We start from the raw sequence: 13,371 nt of genomic DNA, 5'->3' as shown, positions 1-13,371 counted from the left end.
TCCTTATATAGAATATAATGATTGGTCTAAAGTTTGCAGCGCAGTAAAGGATACATTTTCGACTTGATAACTATATATTTTCAAGCTGTTAATTAGTATTAACAGTCAAGTCGAAATCTCGGGAACTATAGAAGCTTAAAAATTAAGATTGTTTCTGAAGATTACTGGATATTGCCCCACTCTCCCATACGTTCTAAAGATAATTAATTTTTGTTTCAATATTGGCCCGTACTAATATTAAAAATTTTAAGTATGTACTATTTTGATTATTATTATCTCTATTTTAAATGCTAGCAATAGAGAAAGCCCTTTCAACGGCTTGCAGAAAACCGTTACTCAGCTTGTGTACAGTGCGGACAAGAAATTTCAACATTTGAGTACTATCGGTAGAAGGTAAAACAAAAAAAATTAATAAAATGAAAACAAATTTCAAATTTTACAAAAGTTGTGGGGGTTAGAGTGGGCGTGGCGGTTTTTTGGCAAATCGATACAAATTTACAGGACTAATAAAAACCTTCTAAATATTTTTCAAAAGTGTGGGTGTGGCAATTATGGGCGTTTTGTGGATGCGCTAAAATCAGTTAACAAACTGGCGCTCCGTTTTAATCTTTGTATTCTGCATTTCTTATGTCTTTCTAGCCTTTATAGTTCCTGAGATCTCGACGTTCAGACGGAAATGGGCAGATTGACTCGACTATTGATCCTGAGCAAGAATACATACTTTATAGATCGGAAACGCTTCCTTTTACCAGATACATACTTTTTAACGGATCTAGTATACCCTTTTACTTTACGAGAAAGGAGTATAATAAAACCGGACAGCGCTACAGTTTTGTTTCTCGACTATCAGATGCCCGTTATTTAGATAGTGGGATTGCACAGAATTTTCACAATTTTGTTTGGCAAATGGATAGAAATAGGCAAAAAAAAAGGTGGAGTCAGAAAGGCATGGCCGAAATGTTTTTGGTTTTCCGATAGAAAATGGGTAGACTAATAAAAAAAATAAAAGTATCCATGTTTATTAATATTAATTAATTTAATATGTGACAACAGTAATTAAGCATGCGCTGCGGGTATGCCTTTGGAATCTGCATGGCCAATCTTATACGGACGGACGGAATATAAATAAAAGAACATATACTTTACATGCTTTTACCTATTACAAACTTTTTAACAAATCTAGTATAATCTTTTACTGTACAAGCCACGGGTATAAAAAGGCTTTATGATCAAAAGCGTTTGTGTTTAAATTGAAACCCCGTATTGTTTTAGAGCAACCAATATTCGAGCAGTCTCATATACTAATTAATTCATTTAATGATAAAGTTAGAAGCAAGCAACAATTAAGTTTTGTTTCACAAAAAAAATTATTTCTTGAGAGAGGTCACAATTCGTAGGTTTAATATAGATATTTGTTACAAGAAAGTATTAGTCTAGTACTATTAAGTATCAAATAGTTAAGTTTTGGTTTTTATCGCATCCTATAAGTTTCTAGTCAACCCCCAACAAACTTTTTCGTGCAAACGAGGCACAAAAAGCTGGTCATATTACAGTCCTTATGCTTACAATTAACCGTTCGTAGGTGTATCTCAAAGAATGATCTTTGAAATGCTGAAGTGCGAAAGGTTTCTCATAGCCTTTTTCAATTTGGGTTAATGTTGTACTGACTTATTATTTTTATATTACTGTTCGATGGAACAAAAAGTTAGAAATTATAAATTTTTAAATTAAATATTTATTATGAAAACAGTATAAAAGTAGGTTATGTAACAAAGAACATTAAAAAACTAACATTAACAGTGCAACCCCATCACAATCATTTTTGGAGCTAAAAAAAAATTAAATGTAATGTATTACAAAAATAATAATCTACTTCTCTCATTAATTAACAGGTTTGCCGCAATGGTTTGGTTCAGTTGATTTGTAGTAGAAAAAGTCAAATATTTTAGCGAATTTGGAAACACTCAAAAGAATACCTGAAAGTTGCAAAACATTAAGAGCTAAGCAACAATAGAAATTCTTATAGCACAAAATTGTTTTGAGTAAGTACTTGACTTTAATAATGAAATTTTCGTCAAAATGTAAATCGTCAATTATAATTCTAACAGCGTATTGTGTTAGTATTAAAATCGGTGCAGGCGCGCATGTACATCATATGATATTTGTTTGGCATTTTTAAATGAAAAATTATCCGAATCGTAAGTACGAGATATTTACTAGACTAGACAATAGTTAAAATTCAAAAATGTAATTTAAAACATCATATATGTAACATTATTTTAAGTATCAACTTTGCTACTGTGATGCATTTGTGCTGCCCTCCGACTTGCTGACTTCTTGTGCATGACTTTGTGCAGATTGCTGCGATGAGAAAACATCAGAAGTCCACGCCCCAGTTGCTGCCGTTGGAGTTGTGGAGTCTTTTTGGTTATTACTATTGCAAGAATCAAAATTAGCACTGCTATTGCTGTTGAGCGCCATTCGCTGCATTTGGCGGATCACTGTAGCGGCGTAGTAGGCTTGCTAAAAAAGTAATTAAAAAATGTATACATTGCTATTATAAATACTCTATGACACCCACCTTCCAACGAGATTTTGCAAAGTTTTTCTTTAATTGCTCTGACACGGTTCCGTGAATGTTTCTGCTGCTGGCCTCATTTCCTGATATCCTGGTTTATAACGGTAAACAAAATGTAAAATATCCTGTTGGTTTTTATTTGACACTTACCAAGCATGGGCAAGTGCTTGCTTGCAAGTATACCGCTTCTCAACCGTCACGCACATAAGGTTTTTAATGAAATGCTTTGCGGACTCGCTTATTTCATCCCAATAGGGTGAATCGAATTCGAAATCGCCTAAGATCAAAATAATGTTGTTAAATACTGATCAATCATAAAGGGAGAAAGAATGATTCACAAGCTCGGATTTTCTGAAATTATTTACTACTAAACCCAAAAGTAAAAGAACTAATGGTATATAATCTTTTGCTGCTTCCCTCTTTAATGTCGTCTAACAAATTAGTTCCTTTAAATTTTATTAAAATGTTAACAATACATTATAAAGGGATTATATTTATTTCATTAAAACGATCGCTGCTAATAAAGCGCGTCTTTGATACGAAATAGTATATTGTCAGCCGTTCTGCTTCAGATTTAAACTGAGACAATAGTTTACGCAGAATCAGTCGGACGACAGCCATTTTTGTACTAATCCAAAGATAAATATTATTTATATGGTCGCCTAAGTCTCCTTCACTACATTGCAAACTTCTAGTTGAAATTATTTTATCCATTAGATGATTACTTCGTAAGTATTCTGTCGCCAAGCGATAATGGAGCGTATTACTGCAGACATTAATTAAAACATTAGGGAACGCTATAGTCGAGTTCCCCGACTATCTGATACCCGTTACTCAGATAGTAGAAGTACGAAGGAAGTACAACTTATAGTTGTTGACAGCTCAAAGAAGCTGGGTCCGCAAAAATCGAATTTTTGAAATTTGAAAGGTGGAATCGTTTGCCCACGTCCAGTTTTCAAGATATTAAATTTCGAAAAATTTCAAAAATTTTCGAACTTCAAAAAGTTGAGTTTTTTTAACCTTTTTTTTTTAAATCGCAATAACTTCGTTTGCCCACGTTTGCCCACTTTTTAGAATTTTGAAAAAACTTTTAGTTTAAAAAATATAAGCACTTAAGGAATTAAGCATTTTCCATACCTCAAAACTAAAAATTTTCAAACAAAATCGTTTGCCCACCCTTTAAAAATACTTTTTATCGTTTGCCCACCCTTTAAAAATTGTTTTTTTCGTTTGCCCACCCTTAAAAAAAAATAAAAACGTTTGCCCACCTCTTAAAACTAAATATTTTAAAACAAAATCGTTTGCCCACCCTCTAAAAATGCTTTTTATCGTTTGCCCACCCTTTAAAAATGGTTTTTTTCGTTTGCCCTCCCTTAAAAAAAAATAAAAACGTTTGCCCACCTCTTAAAACTAAATATTTTAAACAAAATCGTTTGCCCATCCTCTAAAAATGCTTTTTATCGTTGGCCCACCCTTTAAAAATTGTTTTTTTCATACCAGAAAGGGATTTTTAAAAACAGACAAGTGTTTTTCCATTCCTAAAATTGGATTCTTAAAACAATTTACCTAAAAAATTAACCCTTTGTCACAGGTGCGCTGCCACCTCCATCGACATAAGCAAAACGACGCTGCCATCAGTTTTCATACTTGCATCTCATAATTTACGCGGAAATCTTTCTCTATCTCTTTCTTACTCCCAAAAAAACGATCAAAGGCCAGAGGTGTTGTTGCATATAACCAACATATACATATAAAAAAAACACATACACATTTTCGGTTCTCCTATCTGCACTGAAAAAATCAAGTTGAAAAAAAATGAAAATACATAGTTTTAATGCTTTTGAAAACTCCAAATTATGTTGGATAACTTTATGGTAAAGCAAACAATTGCTTTTATTTTTATTTTTTTTTAAGGGTGGGCAAACGAAAAAAACAATTTTTAAAGGGTGGGCAAACGATAAAAAGCATTTAAGAGGGTGGGCAAACGATTTTGTTTTAAAATATTTAGTTTTAAGAGGTGGGCAAACGTTTTTATTTTTTTTTAAGGGAGGGCAAACGAAAAAAACCATTTTTAAAGGGTGGGCAAACGATAAAAAGTATTTTTAAAGGGTGGGCAAACGATTTTGTTTGAAAATTTTTAGTTTTGAGGTATGGAAAATGCTTAATTCCTTAAGTGCTTATATTTTCTAAACTAAAAGTTTTTCAAAATGCTAAAGGGTGGGCAAACGTGGGCAAACGAAGTTATTGCGATTTAAAAAAAAAAGTTCAAAAAACTCAACTTTTTGAAGTTCGAAAATTTTTCGAAATTTCATATCTTGAAAACTGGACGTGGGCAAAAAAAACTAATTGGTGGGCAAACATGGGCAAACGATTCCACCTTTCAAATTTCTAAAATTCGATTTTTGCGGACCCAGCTTCTTTGAGCTGTTGTTAACGGTTTGTGGAAGTTAGAGAGGGCGTGGCAAAAAGATTTTTGGCAAATCGAGAAAAATTTACAAGACTAACAAAAATTTTTTAAAATATCAAATCAAAAGTTTTTTGGCATATTGATAAAAAATTACAAGGCGAATAAAGAAATGAAAAAATATTAAAACATTGTTCAAAAGTGTGGGCGTGGCAGCCTTTGTCGGTTTTGTGGGCGGCACAGTGGGCGTGGCAAAATGTTTTTTAGCAAATCGATAAAAAATTTACAAGACTAATAAAAAATGAAAAAATATCAAAACATTTTACACAAGTATGGGCGTGGTAGTTTTGGGCGGTTTGTGGGCGTTAGAGTAGGCGTGGAAACATGATTGATGCTGTCTGTATGCTTAATGTCAACTTTCTAGCTTTTGTAGTTCCTCAGCGTTCTCAGCGTTCATACGGACGGACAGACGGACATGGCCAGATCGACTCGGCTATTGATCAAGAATATATATACTTTATATGGTCGGAAAAGATTCCTTCTGCCTGTTATATACTTTTTAACAAATCTAGTATACCCTTTTACTCTACGAGTAACGGCTATAACAACTATAACATAGATAGACATATCTATACCTATACAAACTTTAATTCATAAATTTTTTTTGTTATATAAATCAAAGATTTTGAAAAACGCGTTTATTAGAGAATCCTGCCTTAATCAAGATATGTTAAGTTTTATAATCTTGCAGGGGATATTATAATTGTTTTTAACAAATCTTAATCGAGGAGGATATTAGAAGGCTTAAGGCTCGGACGAATTTATTGTCATCGTAATGGTCTTCAAGGGTATACAATAGAATCCTACGTGAATCAACAGTATTTTTATTTACGTTAAGATATATAAAGTTTTAAAAATCTTAAAAAGCTTATGTGTCAATTATTCCAAAACATAATTCTTATTATTATTATATTATATTATATGATATATACATATTTATATATAAATTTATATAAATATATATATATAAATATATATATATAAATATATATATATAAATATATATAAAATATATATATAAATTATATAAATTTATATATATATAAATATATATAAATATAAATATATATAAATATGTATAAATATAATATATATAAATATATTAAATATATAAATATATATAAATATATATAAATATATATAAATATATATAAATATATATAAATATATATAAATATATATAAATATATATAAATATATAAATATATATAAATATATATAAATATATATAAATATATATAAATATATATAAATATATATAAATATATATAAATATATATAAATATATATAAATATATATAATATATATAAATATATATAAATATATATAAATATATATAAATATATATAAATATATATAAATATATATAAATATATATAATATATATAAATATATATAAATATACAAGACTAATAAAAAATATATAAATATATATAAATATATATAAATATATATAAATATATATAAATATATAAATATATATATATAGACTTACAAAAATATGTAAGTTATATATATATATATGGAAGTTATCATGGAATCTGATCATCCTCGGTAAAGTTTTGAATTCATTTCATTATCAATGCCTCTAATTAAAAGCTCTGCAATTTATATATTGATATTATTTTTAAATATTTAAAAAAAACTTCTATATTTTTAAAACTTTCATATATTGTCCCAAATCAGGAATGTTGAAAATTATCAGAATTACCACACATCCACAGTTCGAATTTTAACCACAGAAAATGTAATCTAAATTATTTTTTTTTTCATCGTTAACACATTTGGGCTGTAGTTATTTAAAAACATTGGAATCATACTGTAAAAATGTTTTTAAGAAAAAAATTTTTCAAACACTGTTGATTTGTGCAGGGATCTATCTATAAACATCGGCTTACCGAAGTTAGGTTCCTTCACTGTTTTTTTATAACACCTTTTAAAATCTGTGCGAAAAGATTAGCATCATTTTCGTCATAAAACGGAGGGTAGCCGCATAAGAGAATGTATGAAATCACTCCAATACTCCACACATCGACGGCTTTTCCATACGGTTTTTGCGCTAGCACCTCAGGAGCTACATATCCTGGAGTTCCACATGCTGTAGCCATAATTCCAGAATCCTCCATTTTAGATAAACCAAAATCGCTAATCATTATTTTGCTATCTTCGTCGGGACTATAGTAGAGTAAGTTTTCCGGCTGTAAATAATCATTATTGGTTTTTAAAGTTTAATGTTTAATGCTTATAGTTATTCAATATAAATACTTTACTTATGTGCTATACTTTATAATACCGTGCTTAGAATAGGATTGGGTTAATTTTATTTTAGGCAGAGTAGAATGTGTGAAATATCGCACCGACACAATATCTGTTTATTATTATACCCGTTACTCGTAGAGTAAAAGGGTATACTAGATTCGTTGAAAAGTATGTAACAGGCAGAAGGAAGCGTTCCCGACCATATAAAGTATATATATTCTTAATCAGGATCAATAGCCGAGTCGATCTGGCCATGTCCGTCCGTCTGTCTGTCCGTCCGTATGAACGCTGAGATCTCAGGAACTACTAAAGCTAGAACTACTAAAGCTAGAACTACTAAAGCTTGAGATTAAGCACACAGACTCTAGAGACATAGATGCAGCGCAAGTTTGTCGATTCATGTTGCCCACTCTAACGCCCACAAACCGCCCAAAACTGCCACGCCCACACTTTTGAAAAATGTTTTGATATTTTTTTCATTTTTTTATTGGTCCTGAAAATTTCTATCGATTTGCAAAAAACTTTTTGCCACGCCCACTGTAACGCCCACAAACCGCCCAAAACTGCCACGCCCACACTTTTAAAAAATGTTTTGATATTTTTTCAATTTTGTATAGTCTTGTAAATTTCTATCAATTTGACAAAAAAAATTTTACCACGCCCACTCTAACGCCCACAAACCGACAAAAACTGTCAGTGTTGAACTCTCCTTCGCACTTCCACTAGCTGAGTAACGGGTATCAGACAGTCGGGGAACTCGACTATAGCGTTCTCTCTTGTTTTACATTTGTTATAGTTGCAGAAAATGTGTAATGTGTCTCTCATTTACATAAATTATTAATTCTATAATTAAATTATTTTTTATTTTTTTTGTATAGGCATATACGCAACATAAACATGTCCAGCATGCCGGAGATATAAAAGTTTATGACGAAATTAAAATCAATTTATTAAAAATAAGACGTACAAAAAGACTTGGTTATCCATTTTTTGAAAGACAAAAAACCGCGTGGCTGATATATATTACTTTTCGTTAAACCTTATACATTTCAGAGATCCGTTGCCTATACATCTATATATTCAAGATATAAATCAGACAAAATTGTATTACCTTAAGATCACGATGAACTACACCTTGCTCATGCATATAATCAACCGCTTCTAGTATCTGTCTTATGAGATGAGAAGCGTCCTTTTCAGTGTAGGATCCCTTTTCTACAATGCGATCAAAGAGTTCCCCACCAGTAACCCTGTAAGTACCAAAAATAAAAGTAAAACCACTAGATACAGATTGCATTAACGTACAACTCCATAACGAGGTACACCTTTGACTTGTCCTCATACGTTTCCAAGAGTTGCACTATATTTGGATGAGTTAACCTGAAAGCAAAATTGTAATCACTTGAATTTCTGTGGGTATCATCACCATAATAAACAAAATACAAGCAATAATTGTTCGCCCTCGAGGGATGTAGGAAATCCGAAAATATTTTAAACACACCTTTAACTCAATACCTAACATAAAGTTCAGCCCTGAGACGCTATTTTAATATAATGTGATGTGATGTGACAAAAACCTCAAATCGCTGTTTTAAGACTGATTTCTATATGCGAGTGCAAAAGTTCAAAATGGGATTGGGATATGAACTCACCGCGTTCCATTTGGACATTTGCCGTCGAAATGATTTGCACTGAACCTAAACATGAAAAGAAAGTAAATTAAGCAAACAACAAGAACGAGTTTGTAAAACAAGAAAATAAATATAAAAAGCCAAGGAAACTAACACTATGCAACTAGTGTACGCTTTGCTAATATGTTTCTATTGAAATTTATATATTTCGAATAAAATCTTAATTTTAAATGTATGTACTAGGTATATATACATATTTAATTTCTTAATCAATATCAAGTCGTCTCGGAGTAGCGCTGTCCCCTGTCCCTGTTAACTTAAATACAGCACACAAATTTTTGCAAATTCACCAAACAAAAAAGTATATTTGTAATATTTTTAAATGTGTTATCTTCAATAAAAAAATCAGATCTATTAATTTGTATAAAGATAAGATTATTTAATTAATAATTAAATCCCTTCTTAAATTTGAGTCGGTAAAAGCTCTTTTCCACTTGTAAGTACGAATTAAGCATTGGTTTGTTTTAAAGCATTTGTTTTAAAATTATTATTAATATAATTAAATTTAATTTAAATCGATATGTATATTCTTCCTTTGCGGAGTATAGAATATTGTTATAAGTAATTAGTATATTTATTGTTAAAATTTTGAAACATATTTAAAAAAAATATTTTTTTTTGCATTTCTTATTGCAAATGAGCTCGGTTATCTTATCTTGTGAGATTTGTTGCTCTCAAGGGCGAGATCGGTTCTTCTCAATATCAAGGTCGGGTCGTCTTGTCTAGATTTTGAGCTCGAAAATGCTCAAATCAAGTTTCTTGAGCACGATTTTTTCTCTACAAAAATTCTAGATCGAAATTTAAGATAAAAACCGATATGAAAATGTATTTTGTAAATAATCATTACGAGGAGTATACAACAAACTCTAAAGAGTTAGATACTTTTTTACGAAAATAATTCGATACCCGTTAATCCGCTAGTGGGAGTACGAACAAGAAAAATAATAAAATTAAAAAATTTTTAGTGTGGCCGCGACAGTTTTTGACGTCAGGTCGTAGCAAAAACTTTTTGATATATCTATAGATATTTATTATATAATAAAAATAAAAAAGGTAAACAAATTTTTCAAAAGTGTGGGGTCGCAGTTTTGGGCTGTTTGTAGGCGTTAGAGTAGGTGTGACAACCATCTAAGCAAACTTATATTTTATGGAGAGACGAACATAGCCAATTCGACTCGGCTTGTGATTCCTTCGACCTATTTAATACTTTTCACAAACCTAGTATACCCTTTACCTTTTATTAAATAATGAATATCAAAAGTGCGACCTCTAGGTCACAGGGGTAGTCAACTCCGATTGCGATCGCTCATAAACATAATTTTGCAACTGCACTATTTTCAGCGGAAGTGGTTTCTTCAAATTAAGAAGTGTATCGTGAAAGATTGAACGAATTGTGGGTATTCCTTTTCAGGTTGAAACAAGAAAGAAAACTGCTTTGGCAAGCCAAAGGTTATATTCCTAGCAGTAAATAAAAATTACTTTAATTTAAGAAAAGTATGACCTATTTTCAAATATATTAGGTGATATTCCGATACTTTTTGGTTTATACCGAATTAGAATGCTTTATAAACAATAAAGCAAGAACAATCCCCACTAATCTCATGGTTCCAATATAACATAGTATGTTATTTATATATACTTACATGGATCAACCAATGAATAAAATAATAAATGGTCAAAATATTTTAAATTACTTAATGGTTGGTCGGTTAATAAATATTCTTTTTTATTGAAAAATACGCGCTTTGCACCGGTAAAGTGTTATTTTAACTTTTTGTTAAATGTAACCGCTTATCTGAAGGTTTTTTTATAATCTATTGCGGTCATCTATATATATTTTTTCCCATAGAAATATATCTGCGTTTAACTTATCACGTTAACTCAAGTTATATCAAATGCAAAAGATACTATTGTCCTAATCGTAATATATTTATCAAAACCTTTATTTAGTAATCTTTCTAATAGAAAGCGTAATATGAACTAAAATAAGTTAGTATTAAACAAAAAGTATCCCTGTATGTTTTTCCCCATTCTATTAGGCCGAACGACACACTTGAATACTGAGTACTATTGCTAATGCTAAATTTCATATTTTATTTCCGTTTACGTTTACAGGCAAAAAATATATTTCGCTTTTTATTTTATTTATTACGGGTTTTCGGTTTAAAATTCCTTCATCGTCAACTCTAAATTATTAAGGTTCTTACCTTCTCAAAACGCGAATTTCATTCTCCAGAGATTCTTCCTTTCCCTTTAAAGCTTTCTTATCGATTATTTTCACTGCAAAGTGTTCTCCTGGCGGATCTTTGCTTTCAGCTAGGCGTACTTCTGAAAAGGCTCCACTTATGAAGCGGTGAAAAATGGTTAGTCATTAAAGTACTTTTAAATGTTCCTGCATAGCACGTACGTCCCAAGAAGTCCGTGAAGATTATATTTCTCTTCAATCGACACTTGCTTATTGAGCTCCTTTATGTCCTTCGCCTTGGCTTTTTTGCCCGAATCCTTTTTGCCAAACAAAGGCATTTCTAAGCAAGTAGACTTCGACGTATGTTTTTAGTTTTCCAAAATTCGCATGGTTATTGCGCTTCAACAGCTTAAGTCAGACTTCCCACAGGTTTCTAATAATTTTACCGACAATTCTTATCAGCGAAGCCGAGCATATACCTACAATCACAGGTACATACATACATATGTAGCTAGACACAAAGTTATGCAGTTGTTTTCGGTTTGGAACTCAATTATAGCGCTCAGCAAATGAGTTCTGCTGCCAAAGGTTAAATTTTAGCTGATTACCTTATAATGAGTACATCTGTAGTACATACACTGGTGTGTATATATTATATACATATATATATATAAATCTGTTTAAGCAGTAAAATTTTAATCTTATTGAATGTTTTAACTATTTATATCAACAAGAACGAGCAAGTTCTATGTACATAAGTTGCTTCACTTTAAACAGAAAAGAATTAAAGACGAATTTTCAAAATGTCCCCCATATTGAAGACTTTGTTGCAAGCCAACGCGTTTTGTTTTTTTTAAATACATCTAATGTATCAAAAAACTGTTTACAGGTCTTATTGTTTACACAAATGTTTATTTAGAATTCTCCGAATAAATATATACTTGTGCGTTGCACCGTAACGATGCCTGTTCTAAAAGAGTACACACGCTAGGAATTACAATTACTTTTAGTATTGATTTATTGATTTTATTCAGGCGCTGGCGCAACCATTGTGTCAGTGTTGGTCAACCAGCATTTTTTTTCTTATAAATTAGATAGTTTTAATTGTTAATGCAATTTTTATATATTTAGAATTTTTTATATTTATAACTCAGCCGAAGGCCACCGCAGCTATGGCTGATACCCATTTTGTCGCTTAATTTACAAATTAAGTATACAGAGAACAATAAATAAATAATATATAAATTCCAACTTGGAAAGCACCATGTTGCATGAAAAATAGCATCAAAAAGGGGATTGCAAGCTTTTACCATAAATATTAGTACAACCAGCACTAAAACATTCACTTTTCAAGTTCTGATTCTGATATGTATACCACACGGTATGTATACTTTATACGGTTTAAATCTCTCTCTTAAATTAAACTCTAAAGCGACATTAAGTAAAGCTCGTCAAGAATATAAACATATATGTATGAACGACACTTTCTTCCCTACTGTTTCAATTTTCTAACTAAAAACAATTTAAACAAAGGTAACCATAATTGATAACATGATACTCATGTTGCCCCAAATATGCCCCGGCAACACTTTTTAAAAGTGTTTTGATATTTTAAAATTTATTTGTTAGTCTTTTCAATACGTACGTTTTATGAATAGAGGATATATGTAAATCAGTTTAATTTATTTAAATATTTCAAGTTTGCCCTGCATTAGTTACTTATAATATGCCCATTTAATTTTAAATTATGTCAGCTTTATACTTAGTGCTGTGGAGATTTTGGGTTCAAAGTCTCATACGATTTTTACATTAAATTAGATTTATTATTTGATAAATTTATCAATGAATTTAACAAAAAATAAATTATTTAAAAAATATGTAAAACTCCTAACTATATCGAATTCGTGTAGATATTTTAGAAGTAAGTCTGGGAACCTGTCTGGAACAGGGCCGATATCTCAATACCCCAAGAACATCCTAAAGAAACAGCTGGAAATTTAAGCGATGTGAAGCTCTGATCAAAACAACTACCAATATACTGAGTCTTAAGAAAATAATGTAGGGCCATTAAACTTACTGTTGGTGTTGTATAATTTAATTTTTTTGTTCTGTTTTTGTGAATTATTAGCCCCTTAAATAATTGAAGTACATTTAACTTTGTATAAATGTGTGACTGTGGCAGTGGATAATCTA

General features: G+C 30.8%; 1 protein-coding gene across 4 annotated transcripts; it reads right to left on the bottom strand.

Moving 5' to 3' along the window:
• Positions 1-1,715: 1,715 nt before the first annotated feature.
• LOC120454926 (calcium/calmodulin-dependent protein kinase type 1) lies at positions 1,716-12,168 on the bottom strand. 4 transcript variants are annotated; one of them, XM_039640680.2, is made up of 10 exons: positions 11,787-12,165; positions 11,401-11,657; positions 11,201-11,335; positions 8,955-8,999; positions 8,608-8,682; positions 8,414-8,552; positions 6,977-7,241; positions 2,729-2,855; positions 2,582-2,669; positions 1,716-2,523 (listed from the first exon to the last, which is right to left on the bottom strand). In XM_039640680.2, the coding sequence occupies exons 2-10, from the start codon at positions 11,514-11,516 to the stop codon at positions 2,296-2,298; spliced, it is 1,218 nt and encodes a 405-aa protein (XP_039496614.1). In that variant the 5' UTR covers positions 11,517-11,657; positions 11,787-12,165; the 3' UTR covers positions 1,716-2,295. The 4 variants fall into 4 exon arrangements, 3 of the variants coding, with proteins under 3 accessions (XP_039496614.1, XP_039496615.1, XP_039496616.1); XM_039640681.2 differs by lacking the exon at positions 8,955-8,999 and having other exon boundaries at positions 11,787-12,162; XR_005616697.2 differs by lacking the exon at positions 6,977-7,241 and having other exon boundaries at positions 2,502-2,669; positions 11,787-12,168.
• Between the last annotated feature and the right edge of the window lie 1,203 nt (positions 12,169-13,371).

This window comes from Drosophila santomea, chromosome 4 (assembly GCF_016746245.2).
Source record: "Drosophila santomea strain STO CAGO 1482 chromosome 4, Prin_Dsan_1.1, whole genome shotgun sequence".
NCBI classification, from domain to species: domain Eukaryota; kingdom Metazoa; phylum Arthropoda; class Insecta; order Diptera; family Drosophilidae; genus Drosophila; species Drosophila santomea.
Note: the sequence above shows the minus strand (reverse complement) of the source record. Positions and strands in the feature narration are given on the sequence as shown.

Coding starts and splice junctions, on each gene's coding strand:
- LOC120454926 (XM_039640680.2), bottom strand. CDS start 11,516: ATGCCTTTGTTTGGCAAAAAGGATTCGGGCAAAAAAGCCAAGGCGAAG. Junction 8,553..8,607: donor GTGTACCTCGTTATGGAGTT/GTACGTTAATGC, acceptor TGGTACTTACAG/GGTTACTGGTGGGGAACTCT. Junction 2,524..2,581: donor TTGCAAAATCTCGTTGGAAG/GTGGGTGTCATA, acceptor TTACTTTTTTAG/CAAGCCTACTACGCCGCTAC.